At 35.2% G+C, this 24,845-nt stretch overlaps 1 protein-coding gene across 6 annotated transcripts in view; it reads left to right on the top strand.

Moving 5' to 3' along the window:
- Positions 1 to 24,845, top strand: part of slc4a2a (solute carrier family 4 member 2a) — a 41,350-nt gene that overhangs the window by 13,420 nt on the left and 3,085 nt on the right. For 4 of the 6 annotated variants that reach the window (XM_051131556.1, XM_051131564.1, XM_051131549.1 and 1 more), the window contains exons 3-21: positions 5,199 to 5,355; positions 5,909 to 6,168; positions 6,242 to 6,378; positions 6,474 to 6,706; positions 9,007 to 9,146; positions 9,524 to 9,580; positions 11,512 to 11,692; positions 13,388 to 13,523; positions 13,976 to 14,165; positions 14,260 to 14,365; positions 14,454 to 14,638; positions 16,166 to 16,382; positions 16,493 to 16,696; positions 16,786 to 16,934; positions 17,293 to 17,487; positions 17,674 to 17,886; positions 18,034 to 18,123; positions 22,368 to 22,534; positions 22,629 to 22,882. In XM_051131556.1, coding sequence (XP_050987513.1) covers positions 5,199 to 5,355; positions 5,909 to 6,168; positions 6,242 to 6,378; positions 6,474 to 6,706; positions 9,007 to 9,146; positions 9,524 to 9,580; positions 11,512 to 11,692; positions 13,388 to 13,523; positions 13,976 to 14,165; positions 14,260 to 14,365; positions 14,454 to 14,638; positions 16,166 to 16,382; positions 16,493 to 16,696; positions 16,786 to 16,934; positions 17,293 to 17,487; positions 17,674 to 17,886; positions 18,034 to 18,123; positions 22,368 to 22,534; positions 22,629 to 22,882 — 3,271 coding nt within the window. Of the gene's footprint in view, positions 1 to 5,198; positions 5,356 to 5,908; positions 6,169 to 6,241; positions 6,379 to 6,473; positions 6,707 to 8,459; positions 8,901 to 9,006; positions 9,147 to 9,523; positions 9,581 to 11,511; positions 11,693 to 13,387; positions 13,524 to 13,975; positions 14,166 to 14,259; positions 14,366 to 14,453; positions 14,639 to 16,165; positions 16,383 to 16,492; positions 16,697 to 16,785; positions 16,935 to 17,292; positions 17,488 to 17,673; positions 17,887 to 18,033; positions 18,124 to 22,367; positions 22,535 to 22,628; positions 22,883 to 24,845 lie in introns of those variants that run through there. The other 2 variants (XM_051131579.1, XM_051131586.1) reach the window with 2 other exon arrangements.

The raw sequence follows: 24,845 nt of genomic DNA, 5'->3' as shown, positions 1-24,845 counted from the left end.
TCCTTAAGTAATCATCCAAACAGTAGATGATTGTTAAGCATCTAGTTATAGAACCAGACTGTAGTTATAACTTTAAATGTTGTTTAACCTAAACCAGTCACACATTGTCTTGTTTTTCAGTAAAAATAGCTAAACATCAACTTTTGTTTTTTACCCCACTGATTTTTTAAAAACTTTTTAAGCATAAATATAGTTTATTTGTTTAAATAATATTTTAAATAAAACTATTTATTCTAAAAAGTTTAGTTTTTTTTATGTTTTTTTAAAAAAGTATTTTCTGCTTTCTATTTATCAAGAAACCTGAAAAAATTCTGCTCAGCTGTTTTCAACATAATAATAATAAATATTTTTTGAGCAGCAAATCAGAATATTAGAATGATTTCTGAAGGATCATGTGATGATTGAGTAATGATGCTAAAAGCTTTGAAATCACAGGAATAAATTACATTTTAAAATATATTCAGATAGAAAACAGGTATTTTAAATAGGAAAAAAATATTTCAAAATTTTACTGCTTTTGCTTTACCTGAGATCAAATAAACGCAGGCTTGGTGAGCAGAAGATATAGAAATAATGTTTAATCATTAATAAGTTAATTGTAGTCAATAAAATGTACACATTTTAAAAAATTACCAAACTTTATTAAAACAAAACGAAATATGCTAGTGCTGCAATTTTATGCAAGCAATTAGATCTTGTTTTAAGGATATTTAGATATTTTTACTATAAGACAAAACAAAATTACTAAAAATTTTAGTGTAGTCACATTCTGTTAGCAAAGAAACACCCTGTATGTTATCAGTTTATAATATCATTTCTTACATAAAGTGAAATTGTCACAGGAAGTGTCTCTTGTACCTCAGAGAAGGTAAAACAAAACATCCTAAAACATAATTTTAATACCTGATTACCTAATGGTACAGATTATGCAGAAGATTTGGGTTTTTTGTGATGTGATAAAAGGGCTAAATAAAAGTTGCCAGCAGATTCTCTGTGAAGTCGTTTTCTGTCTGGTAAAATGATAGTGTAATTCTTCAGGGATCCGCTCATTCAGATCTCACAGAGGCAATGACACTTCTGTGGGAAATTGTAAGTTAATATGAGTCTCTCACTGTGAGGATGGAGGGAGGAAAATGAAGTGACAGAAGCATCACATTTCATCCTTTGAACAAAACTTTAATCCCTGTGTAGAGGATTTAGCATTCAGGAACACAACGATTTAAGTTATATCAGAAATATTTGAGCCAGGTGTAGATAATGGAAGCAAATCAGAGACAGATGGATATAAGGAGGTGGAATGTGAGTGAGTGTGTTTATACGGGCTATATAGTATCAGTCCCGACTTGGTGCCCTTGAGGGGATAAGAATTATGTCTACAATGTCCTAACTAGGTTGTTGCCACAAGCAACTGTCTGACACGAAACATGTGGGGTGTGATGCGACGCAATAAATTACAAAACAGCCAATCAGGAAAGTTCCCTCTGTTTGTTCCCTTCCTGGGAGGCAAATATTCCTCCCTCCCTGGGAGGAAATGAAAAATAGAACTGAAGGGACAGTTCACCTAAAAATTTAAATTCTGTCATTAATTACTCATCCTCATGTCGTCCCAAACAAAATCAGTGGTTCAACCACAATTAAATGAAAAAATGTTTGCGCACAAAAAGTATTCTTGTAGCTTCATAACATTATGGTTGAACCACTGATGTCACATGGACTATTTTAACAATGTCCTTACTGCCTTTTTGGGTCTTGAACGTGTTGATTGCATTGCTGTCTTTGCAGGGTCAGAAAGCTCTCGGATTTCATCCAAAATATCGCAATTTGTGTTCCGAAGATGAACGACATGAGGTTGAGTAATTAATGACCTGGATTTTTATTTTAGGGATAACTATCACTTTAAGGACTGGTAGTTCTGTAAATAGAAGACGAATACGCCTGCAAGGGATCAGGATGTGGCTATAGCTGTGGCAGATGCTGTCAGAGGCTGGGGGTGTTGATAAGTGTCTCATTAGATCCTGCTGCAAGGAATCAGCTCTATACTTGCTATCACATCCTCTGCTTCCTCTTGGATGTGGTTGCCATGGTTATAAACTGTGGCTACCTTTCATTGTCTTGAGTGTCTAAATGGTTGACAAGATCAGCTGGACACTCCTGTATATTGTCTTTTCTGGTCCACCTCATTGGGTGTTTGATATATGTGTTGTACCAAGCTTCTTAATAAGCCTAACCAGCAAGATTTCCATGGTCCATAAGTAAGATTTCCATGGCATCATAAGTAAGACTTAAGTCCTCATGTGGCTCCTTGACTCATTCAGCATCACTAACCTGACTTTAGTCATGATCTACTTGAGCGACTCTTCGAGGGGCTGTAGGAGTGCTGACTCACTGTATGTGGCTCTTGTGGGATGAGCTACAGGATGCTGCATCTTGATTGAGCGTGTTGCGTGCCAGAGCTTGGTATCTGTGGGCATGTTAGTTTTACCCGGAGCGAGGCCCCTTTGTGAAAACACTGAATTAAATGAAGCACATGACCACAAGCCTCAGTTTATCCTCAGGATAGCATACCACAGACAGCGGGGGAGAAGACACGGAAGGAGAAAATAAGCAGAGGGAGACAGATAGCATACATAAGTACATACAGATATGTCATTCATTTACTATGAAGGAGGTCAACAACGTAATGCTTGGAGAAAGTAATCTGATGGCATTTGCAATCATTTCATCGACAGTTGACACCCGAGAGTTACCCTAAGTGTGTCATTTGAAATCTGCTGTCTTTGCTCAGAAGCACACAGATTTGCATTCAGAGTTTATTTTCGCCAATCAGGTGAGTTGTAAATGCCATGTGATTGATTAATCAGCTGATGTATGAAAATGACATGACAGCGCTGATTGGCTGAAGGCAAACTGGGAAATATAAAAGTAAATTACTTTTTGCATGTATGATTACAGAATTGATCATTTTGGACCAAGTTTATGGAATATAGACCAATTTGGAGTTGGTGTCACAGTTACGTCACATGCTGCGCGCATATTCTGGTGGCAGAAAAACACTGGTAACAAGTGCATGAAAATTCATAAAATCTGTGGAATAATAGAGGAAAAATGTATTGCTGTGCCTTTGGATGTCAGAATTAGAATGCAAATCATTTTTATAGAATGCTGTCGTCAAAGACGACATTTGAAACTAAACACAAATGTACAAATGACTAAATTAAATGAAAATGCATATTAATTTGACTGTTTTATATTTATAGTGTTTCATGGTGGGTTTTTTTCTAAAATTTTTGCCTCCAAAGAAAACATCAAAAGTGAAATTTGTTGTCATTGTTTACTCTTGCTCATATCATTCCGAATCTGTCGAATCTGCGAAAAATTAAATCATTAAGTTCTCATTGAATCATAAATGGCTCAGTGGATAGTTAGTTAGGCTAATAAATACGTTTTCCATTGATGTATGAATTGTCAGGATGAGACAATATTTGGCCATGATACAACTATTGGAAAATCTGGAATCTGAGGGTGCAAAAAAATCTGAATACTGAGAAAATTGCCTTTAAAGTTGTCCAAATGAAGTTCTTAGCAATGCATATCACTAATTAAAACTTAAGTTTTGATATATTTACAGTAGGAAATTTACAAAATATCTTCATGGAACATGATCTTTACTTAATATCCTAATGATTTTTGGCATAAAAGAAAAATTGATAATTTTGACCCATACAGTGTATTTTAGGCTATTGCTACAAATATACAAGTGCTACTTAAGACTGGTTTTGTGGTCCAGAGTCACATATGCTGTTCGTAGGGGACATATTGTATTAGCCATACAGTTGCAACATGAAGTACTGTTTAAACCTGTGACATTTTATATATAAGTTTTTCTCACTTTTTTCTCAAGTTTATTTCTCCTAGTTTGTACTTTAGAACTCAATATAACTCAATTTATCTCAACAATTGTGAGTTTGTCAATTCTGAGGGAAAAAATAAGCCAGAAGTGTGGGATATAAACTCATTATTCTGAGCCGAGGGGAAAAGATATAATAACGAGTTGATTTTTCTTATCAAAAACGTGAGACATAATCTCGGAATTGCGAGAACAAAGTCAGAATTTTGAAATATAAACTAAATATAAAACTTTTTTTAAATTCTTTTTTTCCATTGCTTTCATAGACTGCTACTTGAAACCTGTTATTTTCTGCCACCAGATGACAAAATACGTCATGACTGTTTGCAAACACCATACTGGTATACAGTGGTGACAAAGCAACTGAACATATTTTACATTTAAACGTTTTAAATCATTTTTAAACTTTTTATTTTTTATGCATCTGTTATGATTATTTTATAATAATTAGTAAAACTTTTTTATGTAACAATTTGAATTATAAAAACTATTTAAACGAAATAGTGCTGTTTAAACTAAGGGATAGTTCATGCAAAAATGAAAATTCTGTCGTTAATTACTCACCCTTATGTCGTTCCAAACCCGTGAGACCTTCGTTCATCTTCAGAACACAAATTAAGATATTTTTGATGAAATCCTAGAGCTTTTTGACCCAACTACCATGCAACGCATCTACCATGTTCAAGATCCAGAAAAATAATATGGACATTGTTAAAATAGTCCAGGTGACACCATAATGCTATGAAGCTATACAAGAATACTTTTTGTGCACAAAGACATCAAAAATAATGACTTAATTCAACATTTTCTTCTCTTACGTGTCAGTTTTTGACACGTTCATGAGAATACCACGATGCATACGATGCGATGCTGCTAACGCAGCAGCCGGCATTTTTGTTTTCTTTGCGCACAGAAAGTATTCTCATAGCTTCATTATATTACGGTTGAACCACTGATGCCACACTGACTATTTTAACAATGTCCTTACTACCCTTCTAGGCCTTGAACGTGGTAGTTGCATTGCTGTCTCTGCAGGGTCAGAAAGCTCTCAGATGTAATCAAAAATATCTTAATTTCTGTTCCAAAGATGAATGACGGTCTTACAGGTTTGGGACGACATGAAGGTGAATAATTAATGAGACAAATTTAATTTGGGTGAACTAGCAAATAAGAACCTGGGAATGCATGTCTGAGTCTGAATGACTCTCTCCTTGCTTGCACAACATCTGCTTCTATGTAGGCTATTTCAAAAGAAATTCAAGTTAATATTTTTCTCTCTGGTTACATGTAGCCTGTTGTAGTGCATTCTCTGCCCCAGCAATGTGATGATGATGATGAAGGGGACTTGAACAAGACACTGGGGGTGCAGCGCTTCCAGCAGATCCTTACACCTCCCCAGCGCGTGCCCATCGAACAACACCGCACCTTTAATGAGGAGGACTTTGAGTGTGAGTGCTTTACTATTGATGCGTCTGGTCTGTAGCCTTAAACAATTTTCTTTATATTATAAATGACTCAATTAAATAAGAATGCATATTAATTTGACTGTTTTATAGATATTTAAAGTATATTATGTTGTTCTTTTCTGAAATATTTGCCTCTAAAAAAACAACAAATGTAAAAATTCTGGCATTGTTTACTCTGCCTCATATCATATCAAAACTGTATGACTTTCTTCCATGGACCGCAAAAAATTAGATGCCCAATAAATCATAAATGGCTCAGTGGATAGTTGGTGAGGCTACAAAGCCCTTAAGAGGAAATAAATTATATTTTATTGCTTTTATGTTTTTCTGCAAAAGTATTGTGTTCTTCTGAAAAACTTTGCATTTGTTTGCAATAGCACTGAAATATAGTTTTTCCTCCCACTTCTTATTATTTCCATCTCAAAAGTTTTGTAAGGGACATTGAAATACATTTTTTATTATCTTTTTATCCATTTCCCTTAAGGGACTCCGCAGTGATGCTTTTCTAAATCTGTGGTGTTTTTGGCTTTTGTAGTTCACCGTCACACGTCTCTACACATTCACCACCCTCTGTCTAAACACCTCCCAGAGGGCCGGAGGAAAAAGCCCGGAAGAAAGCGGAAGGACTCTGGAAGGAGGAGGAGTTCATCTATGGGAGCAGCTCCCCCGATAGATGAGGATGACGAGGATGAAGAGATGGACGAAGATTCCTGTAGCCAGCAGGATAAAGAGGGCAATGTCACCACCACACCCACACCGGAAACAGACACAGAGGTGGATGCTGAGCAGGCACAGGTAGTCAAGTCTCAAACACACACACGCACACACATTTTATGATCTTACTAACTTCTTTCTTTTTGGCCCCCAGTTTTTTGTATCTGAAGATGATCCTGACTCCAGTGTAAAGAAGAATGGTAAAGCCTTACCACATCGAAAGCTGCCAATCATACCCCATTCGACGCTTCACACCAGTATCAGCATCCCAGAAGATGTTACAGTAGCCACGTAAGTGTACATGCGCATGCACAAATACACAAATACATAGAAAGATTCAAATATATGTATGTGTTTGATCTCACTTTGTTCTGTTATTGCTGCAGGGGGAGAAATTGGGTTCGTAATCTGCCCAATGGCAGACGAGTTTCTGCACCATGTTTGTTTCCAAGTTTGAGTTCGCCAGACGGCAGCTTTAAGACCAGCCGCAGCTATGATCTGCAGGAGCGCCGCCGGACGGGCAACATGACGGGCACTGCACTAGAACACTACCAATACATGCCCACTGATGAGAGCGAAGCACAGACGCTTGCCACGGTTGACCTGGATGGCATTAAAAGTGAGTATGTGTGCTTGTGTAAAATTTGACACAAGATTTATTTATTTATTTGTAGTTGTATTTTATTTAATCATACTCCTTTCAAAAGTTTGTGGTCGTTAAGTTTTTTAAATCTTTTTGAAAAGAAGTCTCTTATATGTTCAACAAGGCTGCATTTATTTGATGGAGTAACAGCAGTAATATTGTGAAACACTATTATAATTTGAAATAACAGTTTTCTGTTTTTAATATATTTTAAAATGTAATTTATTACTGCGACGCAAAGCTGAATTTTCAGCATCATTACTCCGGTCTTCAGTGTCACATGATCCTTCAGAAATTATTCCAATATGCTGATTTGCTGCTAAAGAAACATTTCCTGTTATCAACGTTTGAAACATTATTCATTATTTTTATTTTGAAAACTGATACATTTTTCAGTAATTTTTGACAAATAGTGATAAAAGGACAGCCTTTATATGAAATAGAAATCTGCAATTTAAAAAAAAAATCCAAGAATGATCACACTAATAATGATTATTATTTTTAGATACAAATTGAATGTACATTATAAAAATAAAAATAATATAAACATAATCAATTATACATAATATATTATATATATACACACTGCCATTCAAAAGTTTGGATCAGTAAGGTTTTTAATGTTTTTAAAAGCATTTATTTGATTAAAAATACAGAAAAAACTGTGATAATGTGAAATATTATTACAATTGAATATAACTGTGTTCTGTGCTAATATACTTTAAAATATAATTTATTTCTGTGATCAAAGCTGAATTTTCATCAGTCATTACTCCAGCCTTCAGTGTCATGTGATCCTTCAAAAATCGTGATCCTTCTGATTTTTTGGAACCTGTAATTCTTTTTTCAGAATACTTTGATAAATAAAAAGCAAAAAAGAACAGCATTTATTCAAAATAGAAATCCTTTTGTAACATGACCATATACACGACCATTCAAAAGTTTAAGGTCAGTACTTTTTTTTTTTTTAATAAATTAATACTTTTATTCAGCAAGGATGTGTTAAAAACGTGATAGTAAAGACGTATATTGTTAGAAAAATATCTGTTTTTAATAAACGCTGTTCTTTTTAACTTTTTATTCATCGAAGAATCCTTCAAAAAGTATCATTGGTTCCAAAAAAAATAATGATAAGGGAGTATCAAATCAGCATATTAGTTCTGAAGGATTGTGACACTGAAGACTGGAGTAATGGCTCATAAAAAATTAGCTTTTCATGAAAGGAACAAATTATATCTTAAAGTGTATTAAAATAAAAAAACATTATTTTAAATTATAATAATATTTCTCAATATTACTGTCTTTATGATTGAATACGTTTGATCAATATATGTACACACAGACGTTTTTGGACAGTAATATTTTTAATGTTTTTTAAATAAGTCTCTTCTGCTCACCATGTCTGCATTCATTTGATCCAAAGTACAGCAAAAACAGTAAAACTTTAAAATATTTGTATTATTTAAAACAACTGTTTTCTATCTGAATGTATTTTGAAATGTAATTCATTCCTGTGATTTCAAAGCTGAATTTTTAGCATCATTACTCCAGTCACATGATCCTTCAGAAATCATTCTAATATTCTGATTTAATATTTTTATTAAAAAATGATGAATTCTGTTTAATATATTTAACAAAGCAAATTAAGTATTTTCCAAGTACCCATGAAAACTATTCAAGTACCTCCTATGGTAAAGTGTAGTGTTATATTAGTTATTAGTGAGATTGGTTGTTTTTCAGCAAGTATTGGGCATTTCAGCTGATCATAGGTCATCAGTGACGTGTATTGAGTGCAGGAAAATGTGTTTGTTTTCCCGCCATCTTTTCTGTTTTTGTCTAAGGTTATAAAGGACTCCTTTATTTACCTTTCTGTTCTCATTCTTCTGAGAATAAATCATGTTTTCAGTCTGTAAATCTAACCATCTATGGCTGTGGTTCAGGAATTTGGACATTCTCAAAGAGTGCAGAGCTGCCCACTACAACTGTGCCTTTGACGTCTCTCTTGTGTGTGTGTGTGCTGTAAATACAGATAATTTCGACTGAACAATAGATCACTTTGAGAAACAAATTTGAGTCATGTTCTATTGAGTGCTCAGTTGAGTTTTCAGCTTGTGCTTCTGTGTTTGGATGCTGCCGAGTGTTGTGTGTAACGTAGCCAGCATTGTCAAGGGTAGGTAAGCGCTGAGTTACTACAATGGATTCAGTGTTCTGAGTTGTTTGTTGTTTTTTAACTCTTGGCATTAACACTCAGCATTGTCTTGCTGTCTTTCTTGCAGGTCACAGGTTTGAAGATGTCCCTGGTGTGCGGCGGCACCTGGTTAAGAAGAGCGCCAAAGGTCAGGTGGTTCACATCGGCAAGGACCACAAAGAGCCCAGCAGTCGTATCCGGACCAAGTTGGATCGAACCCCACATGAGGTGAGACGCCAGCTAACTAGACTATCTTTCACTTTGCCCATTTGGAGCCATTTTCTAGGCTTGTGTTAGGTGTAACAAATAAAAAATGCATATTATATCATCAGCATTACCTAAAAATGTGTAGTTTTTAATAGTCAGTCTTACACTCGTCTGTAATCAGTCAGTCAAACATGTAGCCCCACCCCAAACACAATGTTTTCACACATTTTAGGAAATCAGCTTACTAAAAGTTTCATTATTGAGCAAATTTCACACTTTAGCTGTAATGCTGTATTATACTGAGGGGAAAATACAGTAAAGAATCGTTTTAGCTTGCATGCTGTACAAAGCTGGGGTATCACTACCATTGGCTCACTGAGCCTGCTGTTGTTTATTAGAGGAGATCATGGCCCTGTTACATGGACCACAGGGTTCGTCATGCCCAACAGCTGAAGGTAGGGCGGCACAGAGCTGGTATGATTGCTTTGCGGAACAGCTGAAGCTTGCGTGTGGTTTTTACTCACCACTTGTTTGCTAATATCACGTCTGTACCACTGGTGTAATGGAAGGCAGTGGATGGTTACAGAACTGTGTATAACTAAGCTCACACTGGTGTAAGTCTACTTGTGTAGAGCTGTTCGATCATGATAGAATGCTGCTTTTTGGTTTATAGGGTCTGTTAACATTACTAACATTATTTTAACTATTTGATATTACTTAAAGAGACTTTAATATTAAATGTAAAATTGAACTGTAACACTTAATGCAAACTGCTAACAAATAGCTAATTAAGTACTACAGGTTCAACAAGAGTAAGAGTTCACGTGCTTGTGGAATGAAGTGGCAATTATAGTATTTTTTTTTTCTAAGGAATTTAACATCTTTAGAACTTAAGGACACACTAAATTAAACAAAAGTTACAGTAAACATTTGAATAATGTTACGAAACATTTCTATTTGAAATAAATGCTGTTCTTTTAAACATTTTGTTCATCAAAGGTCCAGAAAAATGTATCATAGTTTCCAAAAAATATTAAGCAGCACAACTGTTTGCAACTTATGCATCTGAGACATATTAAAAAAAAAAAAACTTACCAAACCCAAACTTTTTTTTAATGGCAGAATAGCTTATATATTATGAAATGTATTATATATGCTACATATATATGAAGAGTTTATTTGCAAAAACAGATAAAATGTTTTTATTACGTTGTCATGTTTTTATTGTGTTAGTTAGCTGTATTTTTTTTTTTGTTATTTTTACTTAATCAAAATAAAATAACCCAACTGCATTTTGATTGAGATAAATTGGAATACACAACTGATGGAGTCATCTCTTTTCCCAAATGAACTCTTCATATATATATATATATATATATATATATATATATATATATAATAAAATATTTTTCTAACAACCCATTTGAAATTTCACTGAGAACTTCAAATGCTTAAAATTAGTTTTAAAGTGATAGTTCATGCAAAAATGAAAATTCTCTCATTAATTACTCACCCTCATATCGTTCCATACCCATAAAATGTTGGTTCATCTTTGGAACACAAATTAGGGTATTTTTGATTAAATCCGAGAGCTTTCTGAGCCTGGATAGACAGCAATGCAACTGACATGTTCAAGGCCCAGAAAGATAATAAGTACATTGTTAAAATAGTCCTTATGACATCAGTGGTTCAGCCGGAATTTTATCAAGCTATAAAAATACTCCTTGTGCGCAAAGGAAAAAAAAAAAAAAGATTTTATTCAGAAAGCGTCAGTCTTTGACTTGCTACCTTACTGGGCCTTGAATATTGTAGTTATGTTGCTGTCTATGCAGGGTCAGAAAGCTGAAAATCAAAAATATCTTAATTTGTGTTCCAAAGATGAACAAAGGACTTATGAACTTGGAATGAAATGAGGGTGAATAATTAATAACAGAATTGTCATTTTTGGGTGAACTATCCCAAAAATGGGGATAGTTGAAGAGACAAGAAACTGAACAGCTCTACTGACATCAACTTAAATACAATAAATTATGTTTTATTCCAACAGCTGATATCTGCAGAAATAAAACTACAGATACAATTAACAATGAAATGTAGACTAAATTTAATCTTGTCTGCTTTCTCTAATAAAGTGTTTAGCATTGCCTGCAATGATGCATGAACTATATCATTTAATTTATTCAATTTTTTGCTAAAGGTTGTGAGGTTTTGCGAACTCTTTTGCATTTTTATTTTATAGAAAGAATGTTACTGAACCAAACCTGACTGAATGAACACATCATTTCTTCTAACAGATGGCTTTCCATCAAGTTAGCTGTATTGGATCTAAAAATGTACATCTTTGAAAGAAAGGACAAATAAATAAAAAATGTATGTGTTCTCTCAGGTGTTTGTTGAGCTGAATGAGCTGCTGATGGATAAAAACCAGGAGATGCACTGGAAGGAAACAGCTCGTTGGATAAAGTTTGAGGAGGATGTGGAGGAAGAGACAGAGCGCTGGGGCAAACCTCATGTAGCTTCACTCTCATTCCGCAGCCTGCTGGAGCTCCGCAAGACCATTTCACATGGTGAGAGAGACGAGTACATTTACAAATATATATTCATAAATACAATTTGTGAATTGATTGCTAGCTTAAATTCTTATATATTCCCTTAACACTTTACAATAAGGTTCTTTAGTTAACATTAATTAGCTACATTAGGTAACATGAACTAAGAATGAACAATACTTTTACAGCTTTTATTAATCTTATTTAATGTTAATTTCAGCATTTACTAATGCATTATCAAAATCACAAGTTGTGTTTGTTAACATTAGTTAATGCACTGTGAACTACCAATGAGCAACTGTGTTTTTATCAAGTAACATCAACAAAGATTAATAAATACTGTAGTAAATGCATTGTTCATTGTTTATGTTAATACATTAATGTTAACACATGACACCTTATTGTAAAGTGTTGTATTTCTATTTCAAAGGCCATGTGTGACAAAGTTAGCAGCAATAACTTGAAGCATTCATTTTCTGTGTGACTTTATCAGTCTCTCATCTTTCTTCTTTTCAACGTAGCTCCAGTTTATTGAGGTTTGTGGGCATTTGCTTATGCACAGCTCTCACCACAGCATTTGAGTCAGGATGAGCTCTGGACTTTGACCGGGCTATTGCAACACATTGATTCTTTTCTTTTCAGCCCTTCTGTTGTAGATTTGCTAGTGTGCTTGGGATCATTGTCCTGTTGCACCACCCAATTTTGGCCCAACTTTAGATGTCGGACAGATGCCTTCCCATTTGACTCTAGAATACTTTGATATACAGAGGAGTTCATGGTCAACTCAATGATGCTCTCCAGCATGCTTGTCTTTTGGTATGAGGTGTTTGTGCTGATATTCTCTTTAGATTTTCACCATACTTGGCGCTGTGCATTATGGCCAAACATCTCCACTTCGGTCTCATCTGTTCAAAGGACATTATTCTAGAACTCTTGTGTTTTGTTCAGATGCAACTTTGCAGACCTAAACTGTGCTGCAATGGGTTTTTTTAGAAAGAAGAGGCTTTCTTCTGCCCAGCCTTCCAAACATGCCGTTTTTGTCCCATATTTTTCTAATGGTATTGTAATGAACTTTATCATTTAACGTGTTAACTGAGGCCTGTAGAGTCTGAGGTGTAGTTCTTGGGTTGTCTGCCATTTCTCTGAGCTTTACACGGTCTGATCTTGGGGTGAATTTTCTGGGACGTCCACTCCTGGAAGGAGAGGTGTCTGTTTTAAATGTCTTCCACTTGTGAAAAACTTCAAATTGTTTGGAAATGGTCGTATTACTCTTCTCGGATTGAAGGCAGCAACAATTGCTTCTCTAAGATGATTGCTGATGATTACCTCCTTGACACCTGAAGGCTCCAGACCAGCAAACTGCCAAAGCTTATGCTTTTGTACAGGCGCTTAGACTTGCTGATGATCAGTTAATCAAAGATATTTGATAAGCAGTGCTTGACTGTTATTTACCCTCTTAATTTCTTTGTCACACATGGCTTTTCCATTTTGGCTTTATTTTTGTTCAGTAAATAATGACACGGTGCAATTTGTCATGTGTTCTTCACCTGAGGTTTTATTTTCGCAATTTTAAGTCCAGCCAAGGACCAGTTTTCTTTTATGATGTCCTGATATGGAAAACCATGGAATTCAATAGGGTGTCCAAACTTTTTCATATGACTGTATACTTAAAATGCCCTTTAGTGTGCTTGATGCATTGATGTAAATTTACAGGCGCAGTGTTGTTGGATCTGGACCAGAAGACGCTGCCTGGTATTGCTCATCAGGTTGTGGAGCAGATGATTATCTCAGATCAGATCAAAGCACAGGACAGAGCCAATGTGCTCCGAGCACTGCTCCTCAAACACAGGTTAGTTTCACATAGGTTATATGAACATTACACTGCGTATCTCAAAAAACAATCAGTCACTCACCTGTTAAAGAAATAGTTTTAATAGGTCATCAAAGCTTTTGTCATCATTTAATCACCCTCATATCATTCCAAACCTGTATAAGCTTTCTTTCTTATGTTGAACACAAAAGATATTTTGAAGAACCAAACATTTGTTGGCCCCCATTGACTTCCATAGTAGAGAAAAAAATACTGTGGTGGGGACCAACTGGTTTGATTCCCAGCTTTTTTCAAAATACATTCTTTTATGTACAGTCTAAGAAAGAGACTTATACAGACTTGGAACAACATGAGGGTCATTGCATAATGATAGAATTTTCATTTTTAGGTGAAATATTCCTTTAAGGAACACCTTTCTCATTTGGATGAGGCAGCTGAACTTTCTGCTTTGTTGTTCTTCTGTTTATCAGTCATCCGAGCGATGGAAAGGAGCATAGTTTGTTCAACCGGAACATCTCAGCAACCAGCCTTGGCTCTCTTATATCTCATTACCATAGCAGTAACCATATCGCCGCACCGGAGCCCCCTGCCACAGACCCGCTCATCGGAGGACTACGTAACTTCGAGTCACGCATTAGTGTAAACTCAGAAAAGAATGAGGTACTGTGTGCATTAAAGTCTGTGTGTGTTTTTAAATGGCAGAGAATGGTAAAATAGACAATTAGAAATAGACTTTTCCTCTTTGTTTTCACAGAAAGACACGCCTCAGTTTTTTGGTTTGCACAAGACCAAATCTAAACATGAGCTGAAGCTGCTTGAGAAGATTCCAGAGGATGCAGAAGCAACCGTTGTCCTTGTGGGTCAGTTAACCATCTGTTTTTAACTCACAACAATCAACACATGGCATATTGCATCTGTTCAAGCCATAAAGCAGATGTTTGTTCACAGGTAGTGTGGATTTCCTGGACCAGCCCACCATGGCCTTTGTGAGACTGCAGGAAGCAGTTCTGTTAGAGTCAGTTCTAGAAGTGCCGATTCCAGTGCGGTTTCTTTTCGTGCTGCTCGGCCCACCCAATGCCAACATGGACTACCACCAAATCGGCCGTTCCATATCAACACTTATGTCTGATAAAGTAAGCACAGAATGAATGAAGAAATTCAGATTCTAATAGTGCCCCCAAAAATTAATATTCTGTTATATTATGATATATACAGTACCGTTCAAAGATCTGGGGTCAGTACAATTTTATTTTTTGTTGAGTTAAAAAAAAAAAAATTGAGTAAGGACACATTAAATTGATCAAAAGTATTAGTAAAGATATTTATAATGTTACAGAAGATTCTATTTTAAATAAATGCTGTTTTTTTAACTTTCTATATGTCAAAGAATACTTTAAAAATTCAACACTGCAACACTAATAATAAAAATGTTTCTTAAGCACCAAATCAGCATATTAGAATGATTTCTGAAGGATCATGTGACACTGAAGACTGGAGTAATGATGCTGAAAATTCAGCTTTGCATCACAGGAATAATTTGCATTTTAAAATATATTAAAATAGAAAATGGTAATTTAAAATTGTAATAGTGTTTCACAGAAGTGCTGTTTATACTTTATTTTTGAACAAATAAATGCAGCTTTGGTGAACATAATAGACTTTCTTTTGAGAAAAAAAAAAGAAAATTTACCAACCCCAAACATTTCAATGGTAGTGTATAAATATCTAAAAATCCTTGAAACAAGACAATTTTACTGCAAGATATACACTACCAGTCAAAAGTTTCTGAACAGTAAGATTTTTAATGTTTTTTAAAGAAGTCTCTTTTGCTCACCAAGCCTGCATTTATTTGAGCCAAAGTACAGCAAAAACAGTCAAATTTTAAATTATTTATACTATTAAAAAACTGTTTCTCTATTTATTCAAAAATCTAATTTATTCATATGTTGCATTTTTAGAATCATTAATCCAGTCTTCAGTGTCACATGATCCTTCAGAAAAACTTCTAATATGCTGATTTGCTGTTTAAGAAACATTTATTATTATCAATATTTAAAATGAGTACTGGGAGGAAGAAATTATAGAAATTATTACTTTTATTTAACAGGGATGTTTTAAATTGATCAAAAGTGATGATAAAGACATTTATAATTTTACAAAAGATTTCTATTTCAGATAAATGCTGCTTCTGAACTTTCTATTCATCAAAGAAACCCAAAAACATTATACTCATTATACTACATTATAACATTATACTCAGTTATAATCTGTTTTCAACATAATAATAATAATAATAATAATAATAATAAATGTTTTTGAGCAGCAAATCAGAATATTAGAATGATTTCTGAAGGATCATGTGACTGGAGTAATGATGCTAAAAATTCAGCTTTGAAATCACAGGAATAAATTACATTTTAAAATATATATTCAAATAGAAAACAGTTATTTAAATAGTAAAAATATTATATAATTTTACTGTTTTTGCTGTACTTTGGATCAAATAAATGCAGACTTGGTGAGCAGAAGAGACATTAAAAATCTTACTGTTCAAAACTTTTGACTGGTAGTGTATTTTTATACATTTGATTTACTGCACTTTCAGATATTTTTGTTTTACTTGTTTTAAGTGTAAATGGAATTTTAAACGTCTCTTCTAGCACTTTCATGAAGCGGCATATTTGGCAGATGAGCGGCAGGACTTGCTTACAGCCATCAACAGCTTCCTAGACTGCAGTATTGTGCTTCCTCCATCTGAGGTTGGAGGAGATGAGCTGCTGCATTCTATCGCTCGCTTCCAGAGAGAGATGCTGCACAAGAGACATGAGCAAGAGGTCAAACTACAGGCCAAGGAACCCAAGAGCCCCGAGGACATGGGTACAAGGCTCTCACTCAGATACAGAATACATGAACGAACTGATCAGTTTACAGTTTATCTAAAATAAATGTATTAAATTACCTTTTGTATTTGTTCTTAATGTTCTCAGCTCTCCATCCTCCTCTAAAACCTGAAGACGATCCTCTTCAAAGGACGGGTCGGCTTTTCGGCGGGGTTATCCGAGATGCACAGCGCCGCTACCCCAAATACATCAGTGATTTTAAAGATGCACTAAGTCCTCAGTGTATGGCTACAGTCATATTCATTTACTTTGCTGCCCTTTCTCCTGCCATCACCTTTGGAGGACTATTGGGTTAGTCAACGCTCTTCTTTTTATTATATAAGGCACTGCATCTAAAACAAGAAACTTTTGCCTAATAAAATCCTTTCTGTCTTCCACAGGTGAAAAGACTGATGGTTTGATAGGTGTGTCAGAGCTGATTATTGCCACTGCCATGCAGGGAATGTTGTTCTGCCTGCTTGGGGCTCAACCTCTGCTGGTGGTGGGCTTCTCTGGACCCCTTCTAGTGTTTGAAGAGTCCTTTTATTCAGTTAGTATTCCTAATAAATGAATACAATACTACTAATTCACTAAGACAAAAAATTGTGCCTGCTAGTAGTGCAGTTTATTTACAAAATGCATGCAAATAGTGCTGATTTTTGAGAATAAAGCACAACCTGTATTGAGCATTATTTGCATGCGAAAGCATGTTTAGATAAAAAATAAATAAATAAATAAATTGAAATAGTTGCTATTGCAATGCATTTAGAACCTGGTTCAGTGAAGACTGAATTGCTGCATGCAAAAGTGGTGCAACTGTTTAGTGAATTCGCCCCACAATTCAGATGTGAAATCTTTCTCTGAAATGACATACCAGGAAAACTCAATATGCATCAATGTGTTTGCAGTTCTGTAGGTCCAATGAAATCGAGTATCTGACAGGACGTGCGTGGATTGGAATCTGGTTGGTTATCATTGTAGTTCTCACGGTGGCCTTTGAAGGGAGCTTCCTGGTGCGATTTGTGTCACGCTTCACCCAAGAGATCTTCTCCTTCCTTATCTCGCTCATCTTCATCTATGAGACCTTCTTCAAGCTGGGCAAAGTATTAAGATGTTTTTGTTGTTTATGATACTGTTCAAAAGTTTGTATTTAATGCATCCTTGCTGAATAAAAGTATGATTAAAACAAAAATCTTAGTGACCCCAAACTTTTGTATGGTAGTGTCTGTTAATGAGAGAGATTTAAAAGCAATCAACAGATGTTCAGACAGTCTTTGTATATTGTGTAGATCTTCATGGATCATCCTCTCAGAAGCTGCTATGGGCGAGAAGAAAATGACACTGTTTTACCAACACCCACAAGTGACGGCAGGCCTCCAGATGCCACTCAAACCCTAAACCAGCCAAACACAGCTCTCCTCTCCCTGGTGCTCACTGCCGGCACCTTCTTCATTGCCTTCTATCTGCGTAAATTCAAGAACAGCCCCTTTTTCCCTGGCAGGGTAAGCTGGTATTCCAGTGTTCCTGCAAACATGATGCCATTTACTCTATGTCTAAATAAACAGAAGTTTTAAATTGAAAGTTTGAAATATCTGTATGTGATGAAGACGTATTAACCGTAGTGCTATTGTCTCTTACCTTTTACTCAGCTCCGAAGGGCTATTGGAGATTTTGGAGTTCCTATTGCTATCTCCACCATGGTTCTGTTGGACTACAGCATTAAGGACACTTACACACAGGTGAGAAATGAAGACGTGTTTATATAATGAAGTGTCTATTTACACAAAGTGCAAACAGCCTGCCTTGTTGGCAGAGGCTACTTAAATGAACTCCGCCCACCAATGTATGATTGGTGTAGTAAACAATACAAAAGATGGCTGTCAATCGTCAGCTCCAGTGACGCAGAGGGTAAAGCGTGTACTGAAGTCTTTTTTGACGCGATTGACCTGGGTTTGAACCTGCCTTTTTGCAGAACTTTTTTCTTCCTTTTCAAATCTCATCACTTCAGAAAGGCATTTATTTTCAATAAAATTGAAGGAAATAATCGAAAAGTTGAAAACAAAGTATTGGGTAAGGGTTATTGTCCCAATAAGGTGCCATCCATTTAATAATCTGAATTAAAACTATAATTTACACGCAATATGTTATTATTATTAATACTGTTTTATAATGTACAGCAATACTAAGGTGCAGATAATTGCCACTATTTGCAAAAAGTAGTATAAATAGCAGAAAATCATGCTTTTTTAACATATATTGTAAATAGAATCTATAGCTATTTGTACTGTTTACTTAGTGTAAACAGCATATTGCTAAAAGAAACACTGTTATTTTCACTGATATTTTTCAGTGTAAATAGCATCTATCACTAAGAAAATATGCTATTTTCACTTAGTGTAAATAGCAAAACTTTAATTGACACATTTTAAAAGTACTTATGTCTAAATGTTTTTTTCTTTACATAAGTATATATAGTATTTTGGAGGAAATTATAAAATGGTTAAAAAAAGTAAAAAGAAAAGTAAAAACACATGCACTGGTATTCCTGTCATTATGGTATGGGGTTAGAATCGTTGCATAATTCCAAATAAATACATTATGATCCACAAATAAATGTAAAGCGATTGACAAAAACAAAGCATATTCACAAAATAAATAGAATGAGATCCACAAATAAATCTTAGAGTTCCACAAACATGAATTATATTCACAAGTAAAAAAATTAGAATTGCAAATAAAAAATATACACAAATTTTTTTTTATTTTACAAACACAACTTTGCCCGGCATTTATATGTGAATCGCGTACTGTGCATTTGTAGATCGCTGCGCATATTTGTGGATTGCTCTCTGTGCATTTGTAAATCGCTGCGCGTATTTGTGGATTTTTAAACATTTCAAGCGTCAAGACGCACACTGATCCACAAATGCATGGACTCCACCCACCTTCTACTTAAGCCAATCAGATACCGGCCACGTGGGGCTGACCAATCGTTGCATGTTCTCGCTCCAACCAATCACGTTTTGCCTTACAATCAGTGCAGGACCAGCCGTAATTCAGGACAATTAACCTCTTCAAAATGGACGACTAGGACAGTGGTGCTCATCACAGCATTATTGTAATAATATCTAAAATAAAACAAGTAATGTTATGTGTAATGTAATCAGTGTTTCATGTATCACTGAGTCGATGCGTGTTTTCACCGTGAGTGTGTTTAGCAAACTGATATTCTACGGTGACCGGGAGGGGAGGTCTTCGGTTCACTTAGTTTTGGCGTGGCCACGATATATAAACTCGTGAGAACGTGATAATATAACACAGCCACGAGATATTAATTTGTGGGAACGTCATATTATGTCGTGGCCACGAGATCGTTTTGTCGAGGTAACGATGTCGTGGTCTCCAGATGCTATGTTGAGGGAACGACATCCATTTCTCGTGGCCACGTCTTATTATGATGAGGGAACGGCATATTTTTCTCATGCATAAACAAACCTTCGTGACCATAGCAACCTGGGATTATCAGAGTTGTTTAAAACATTTTTACTAACATGAAACATTTAATTTAATATTTGTATATTCTTCTTCTTCTTCTTATTATTAATAATAAGAACGTTATGTAAGATCGAAATGAAGGGAAAATATAAAAATATAATAATAGGCTAATAATAATGATGTTGATGAAGATGATGGTGATAATAATGGCCTAATAATAATATACAAATATTTTGAAGACGATTGAGGGATGGGTAAAAATGTTTTCTTGTATGCCTATGTTATTTAGACTACTTTAGGTAACGTTTATTCATTATAAACTTAATATGAATGCTGTTTACATTGCGTGCAATATAATAATTTATATTATAAAACAATAAAATAAATTATGAAATAATCAATAATTAATATAATAATTTATTAATTCAAAATAAAATAATAATGAATCCATCTCTGATAATCCCGGGTTGCTATAGTCACGCAGGTTTGTTTATGCAATAAACTCGTGTCCACAAGAAAAATATGTCGTTCCCTCAACATAAGAAGTCGTGGCATAAGTATGTCGTTACCTCGACAAAACGTTCTCGTGGCCACGATGTAATATCACGTTCCCACAAATTAATATCTCGTGGCTGTGTTATATTATCACGTTCTCACGAGTTTATATGTCGTGGCCACGCCAAAACTAAGTGAACCGAAGACCTCCCCCCCCGGTCACCGTAGAATATCAGTTTGCTAAACACACTCACGGTGAAAACACGCATCGACTCAGTGATACATGAAACACTGATTACATTACACATAACATTACTTGTTTTATTTTAGATATTATTACAATAATGCTGTGATGGGCACCACTGTCCTAGTCGTCCATTTTGAAGAGACTGGTTAATTGTCCTGAATTACGGCTGGTCCTGCACTGATTGTAAGGCAAAACGTGATTGGTTGGAGCGAGAACATGCAACGATTGGTCAGCCCCACGTGGCCGGTATCTGATTGGCTTAAGTAGAAGGTGGGTGGAGTCCATGCATTTGTGGATCAGTGTGCGTCTTGACGCTTGAAATGTTTCAAAATCCACAAATACGCGCAGCGATTTACAAATGCACAGAGAGCAATCCACAAATATGCGCTGCGATCCACAAATGCACAGAAAGCAATCCACAAATACGCGCAGCGATCTACAAATGCACAGTACGCGATTCACATATAAATGCCGGGCAAAGTTGTGTTTGTAAAATAAAAAAAAAAATTTGTGAGTATGTTTTTTATTTGCAATTCTAATTTTTTTACTTGTGAATATAATTCATGTTTGTGGAACTCTAAGATTTATTTGTGGATCTCATTCTATTTATTTTGTGAATATGCTTTGTTTTTGTCAATCGCTTTACATTTATTTGTGGATCATAATGTATTTATTTGGAATTATGCAACGATTCTAACCCCATATTATGGGGACATTCCATAGGCATAATGGTTTTTCTACAGTACAAATTGTATTTTGTATATATTCTGTATTTTCTAACCCTAAACCTAAACCTACCCCTAACACAAAACGTTTAGCTTTTTTACATTTTCAAAATACTTCATTCTGTATGATTTATAAGCTGTTTTCCTCATGGGGACCTAATAATGTCCCCACAAGGCCAACATTTACTATACTTGTGGGGACATTTGGTCCCCATAATATAGTGAATACCTGTACACACACACACACTTTAAAGGGACAGTTAAAAATAAAAAGCTGTCACCATTTACTAACCCTCATGTTTTTTCAATCCTGTATCAAAAAGTTATTTTGAAGAATGCTGGTAATCGAACAGTTGACGGTAGACATAGACTTCCATAGTATGGAAAAAATGCTGTGAAAGTCAAAGGGTACTTTCATGTTACCGGAATTCTTCAAAATATCTTCTTGTGTTCAGGTGGATGGTGAGTAAATGATGACAGAATTTTTATTTTTTTATAAAAGCCATTTAATCATTCATTTTTCTGTGCTATTTTCTATGCTATGCCATGCTCTTGTGATTTAAGACACTTCTTGAAAAGAAACATTTTTTTAAAATGTGAAATTAAGACATTTTAAAACTTTTTAAGGATCCGTTCCACTACCCTGGTATTACCATCTGATACCATCATCTCAGTACTTTTTTGTAAAAGGGCAGTCATATTTACTGTTGTTCTATACATTTTTGTAGATGGTATCCAGTCATTTTAATAGGAATCCCAGTAGTTGGGTTTTTTGGGTGAGATTTCACAACATGTTGACGTTGATCATGCGGATTCAATGCGCTGACCAACAGAAAGCAGCTTGTTTTGGACTTCAGGACTTTTTTTGCCTGTAAAATTTCACTAATGTGACAGTACCTTAAGGGTTACCCTGAGCTTATTCATTTATTAAACACTGGACAATATTTGATGTCTTTATAGTAAATTGGCCCATATCCCCAGAAGTCATATCCTCCTTTAAACTTTTTTCCTCCCTATACAGAAACTAAGTGTGCCTGATGGCTTCTCTGTGACCAGCCCGGACAAGCGTGGTTGGCTAATACACCCGCTGGGCTCTGATGGCCAGTTCCCCATTTGGATGATGGTTGCCAGCATTCTACCTGCCCTGCTCGTCTACATCCTCATATTCATGGAGACCCAGATCACCACGTGAGTCAAAGATATTCACTTACCTGTTCTGACAGTACCTATAACCTCCATTATATTAATCCTCCATTCATACTGATTCAATTTTCGTTTACAGTCTTATTGTGAGCAAGAAGGACAGGATGCTGGTTAAAGGTTCAGGGTTTCACTTGGACCTGTTGATCATCGTGGTCGCGGGTGGAGTTTCAGCACTGTTTGGGCTGCCATGGCTGACCGGTGCTACTGTTCGTTCTGTAACTCATGCAAATAGTCTCACTGTGATGAGCAAAGCCGTTGCACCTGGTGACAAACCACGCATTCAGGAAGTAAAAGAGCAGAGAGTAACAGGATTTCTGGTGGCTTTTCTAGTAGGTGAGTGGCTTAAATACATGGATGATAAATATCATGTACAGTATATCTGCACCTTACTGTTTAGAAGCGATATAGTTTATTGTTATCAGACAATATCGCAAATACAGTGGAGATCAAAATGAAACAGTCTATAAATACTTAAATTTTTCTGTTAATCTTCACTGTTCAAAATTTGAAGGGATATTGGCTGTGGGTATACCACTGCTCTACTAACATGTTTGGCAAATAACATAAAAAAAAAAACATTATTTTGTGGAAAACACAGTGATCAAAATTAGAGAACAGTAACCAGTGTTGCACGAAAAAATTTTGGAGTGCATTTTCTGTTTGATTTCTTTTAAACGTGATTCTTACCCTGTTCAGCACTGAACTAGCAAGCAATTCCAGCTGCAGTGCTGAACCGATTCCCCATTGAAAGTCTCTGCATTATCCCGTCTTCTAATGCATTGGACGACCAGCCTTTATGAGGGACTTGAATGAATTAGTGTCACTGAAAACCTGCAATATTTGAGAAATCAGTGGCTAAAAGGGTCATCCCTTTGGCTTTCATCTAGACAACCCCCTGTCGCAGGGTTTCAGTCACGTTAGAGCGGCACGCCATCTTGCAATCTCACTGAAAACTGGAGGAATGCTGCCAGTTAAATAGGGTTTGTCATATAATTAAAATATTATATTATAAAGAAAATTAGCACCAGGCGCCAGATTAACACCAAAAACTTGGAGGTATCTGTAAATGTTCTCTAATTTTGATCAGTTATTTTTCAAATGCGTCATTTAACTTTTTAATACTGTGCTTCAGAATACAATAGATTTATAAAATATGTTAAAAAACGGCCCTTCTACTTGTTAGGATAACTTCAAATAAAACTAAGCAATGAGCTTGAAATGTAGGACAGTTTATATCTCACAATTCTGACTTTATAACTCACAATTGCGAGTTTATATCACACAATTCTGACTTAATTTCTCAAAATTGGGAGTTTATATATGAAAAAAGTCAGATTTGCGAGTTTGTATGACGTAAACTCGATGTAAAGTCAAAATTGCGAGAAAAAAGTCTGAATTTTGATATAAAATATCACAATTACCTTTTTTCATTTTTTATTCAGTGGCAGAAATGGGCTTCCATACGTTAAACTTGTTAAAATGATGGGTTTTTAGATTTTAATGTTTTATTTAGTAAAATAGTATTTAAAATAGCATTGGTTATTAGCCCTAACATAAGAATAATTATTGGCTTATTGGTCATTTTAATATCATTTGTGACCCTGGACCACAAAACCAATCGTAAGTACTGTAGCATAGGTATATTTGTAGCAACACTCAACAGTATGGGTCAAAATTATAGTTTTTTCTTTTATGCCAAAAATCATTAGGATATTAAGTAAAGAAGTAAAGATCATGTTCTTTTGTAAATTTCCTACCATAAATATATAAAAACGTAATTTTTGATTAGTAATATGCATTGCTAAGAACTTCATTTGGACAACTTTAAAGGCAATTTTCTGTTTTTTTTTATTTTTATTTTTTGCACTCTTAAATTCCAGATTTCCAAATAACTGAATCTCGGCCAAATATTGTCCTATCATAACAAATCATACTTTAATGGAAAGCTTTCAAAAAAATTGATCCTTATGATTTTGTGGTCCAGGGTCACATTCAAATGAGAAGTTCACTTCCAGAACAAAAATTCACAAATAATTTACTCACCCCCTTGTCATCTAAGATGTTCATGTCTTTCTGTCTTCAATCGTAAAGAAATTATGTTTTTTGAGGAAAGCATTTCAGGTTCATTCATCACGTGACAGCCCCATAAGATGAATGACTCAAAAAACCCAAAGACTCAAAACAGGTGGACTAATTCCAGTACAGAACCTAACAGGATGTTGCGCATGCACGACTGAACGAATCACTCCCCGAGACGACTCGTTCTTCCCAAGTCACATTAAAGATTCGTTCAAAA

This window comes from Labeo rohita, chromosome 2, assembly GCF_022985175.1.
Source record: "Labeo rohita strain BAU-BD-2019 chromosome 2, IGBB_LRoh.1.0, whole genome shotgun sequence".
Lineage (NCBI taxonomy): Eukaryota > Metazoa > Chordata > Actinopteri > Cypriniformes > Cyprinidae > Labeo > Labeo rohita.
This window is presented reverse-complemented; position numbering and strand designations above follow the sequence as displayed.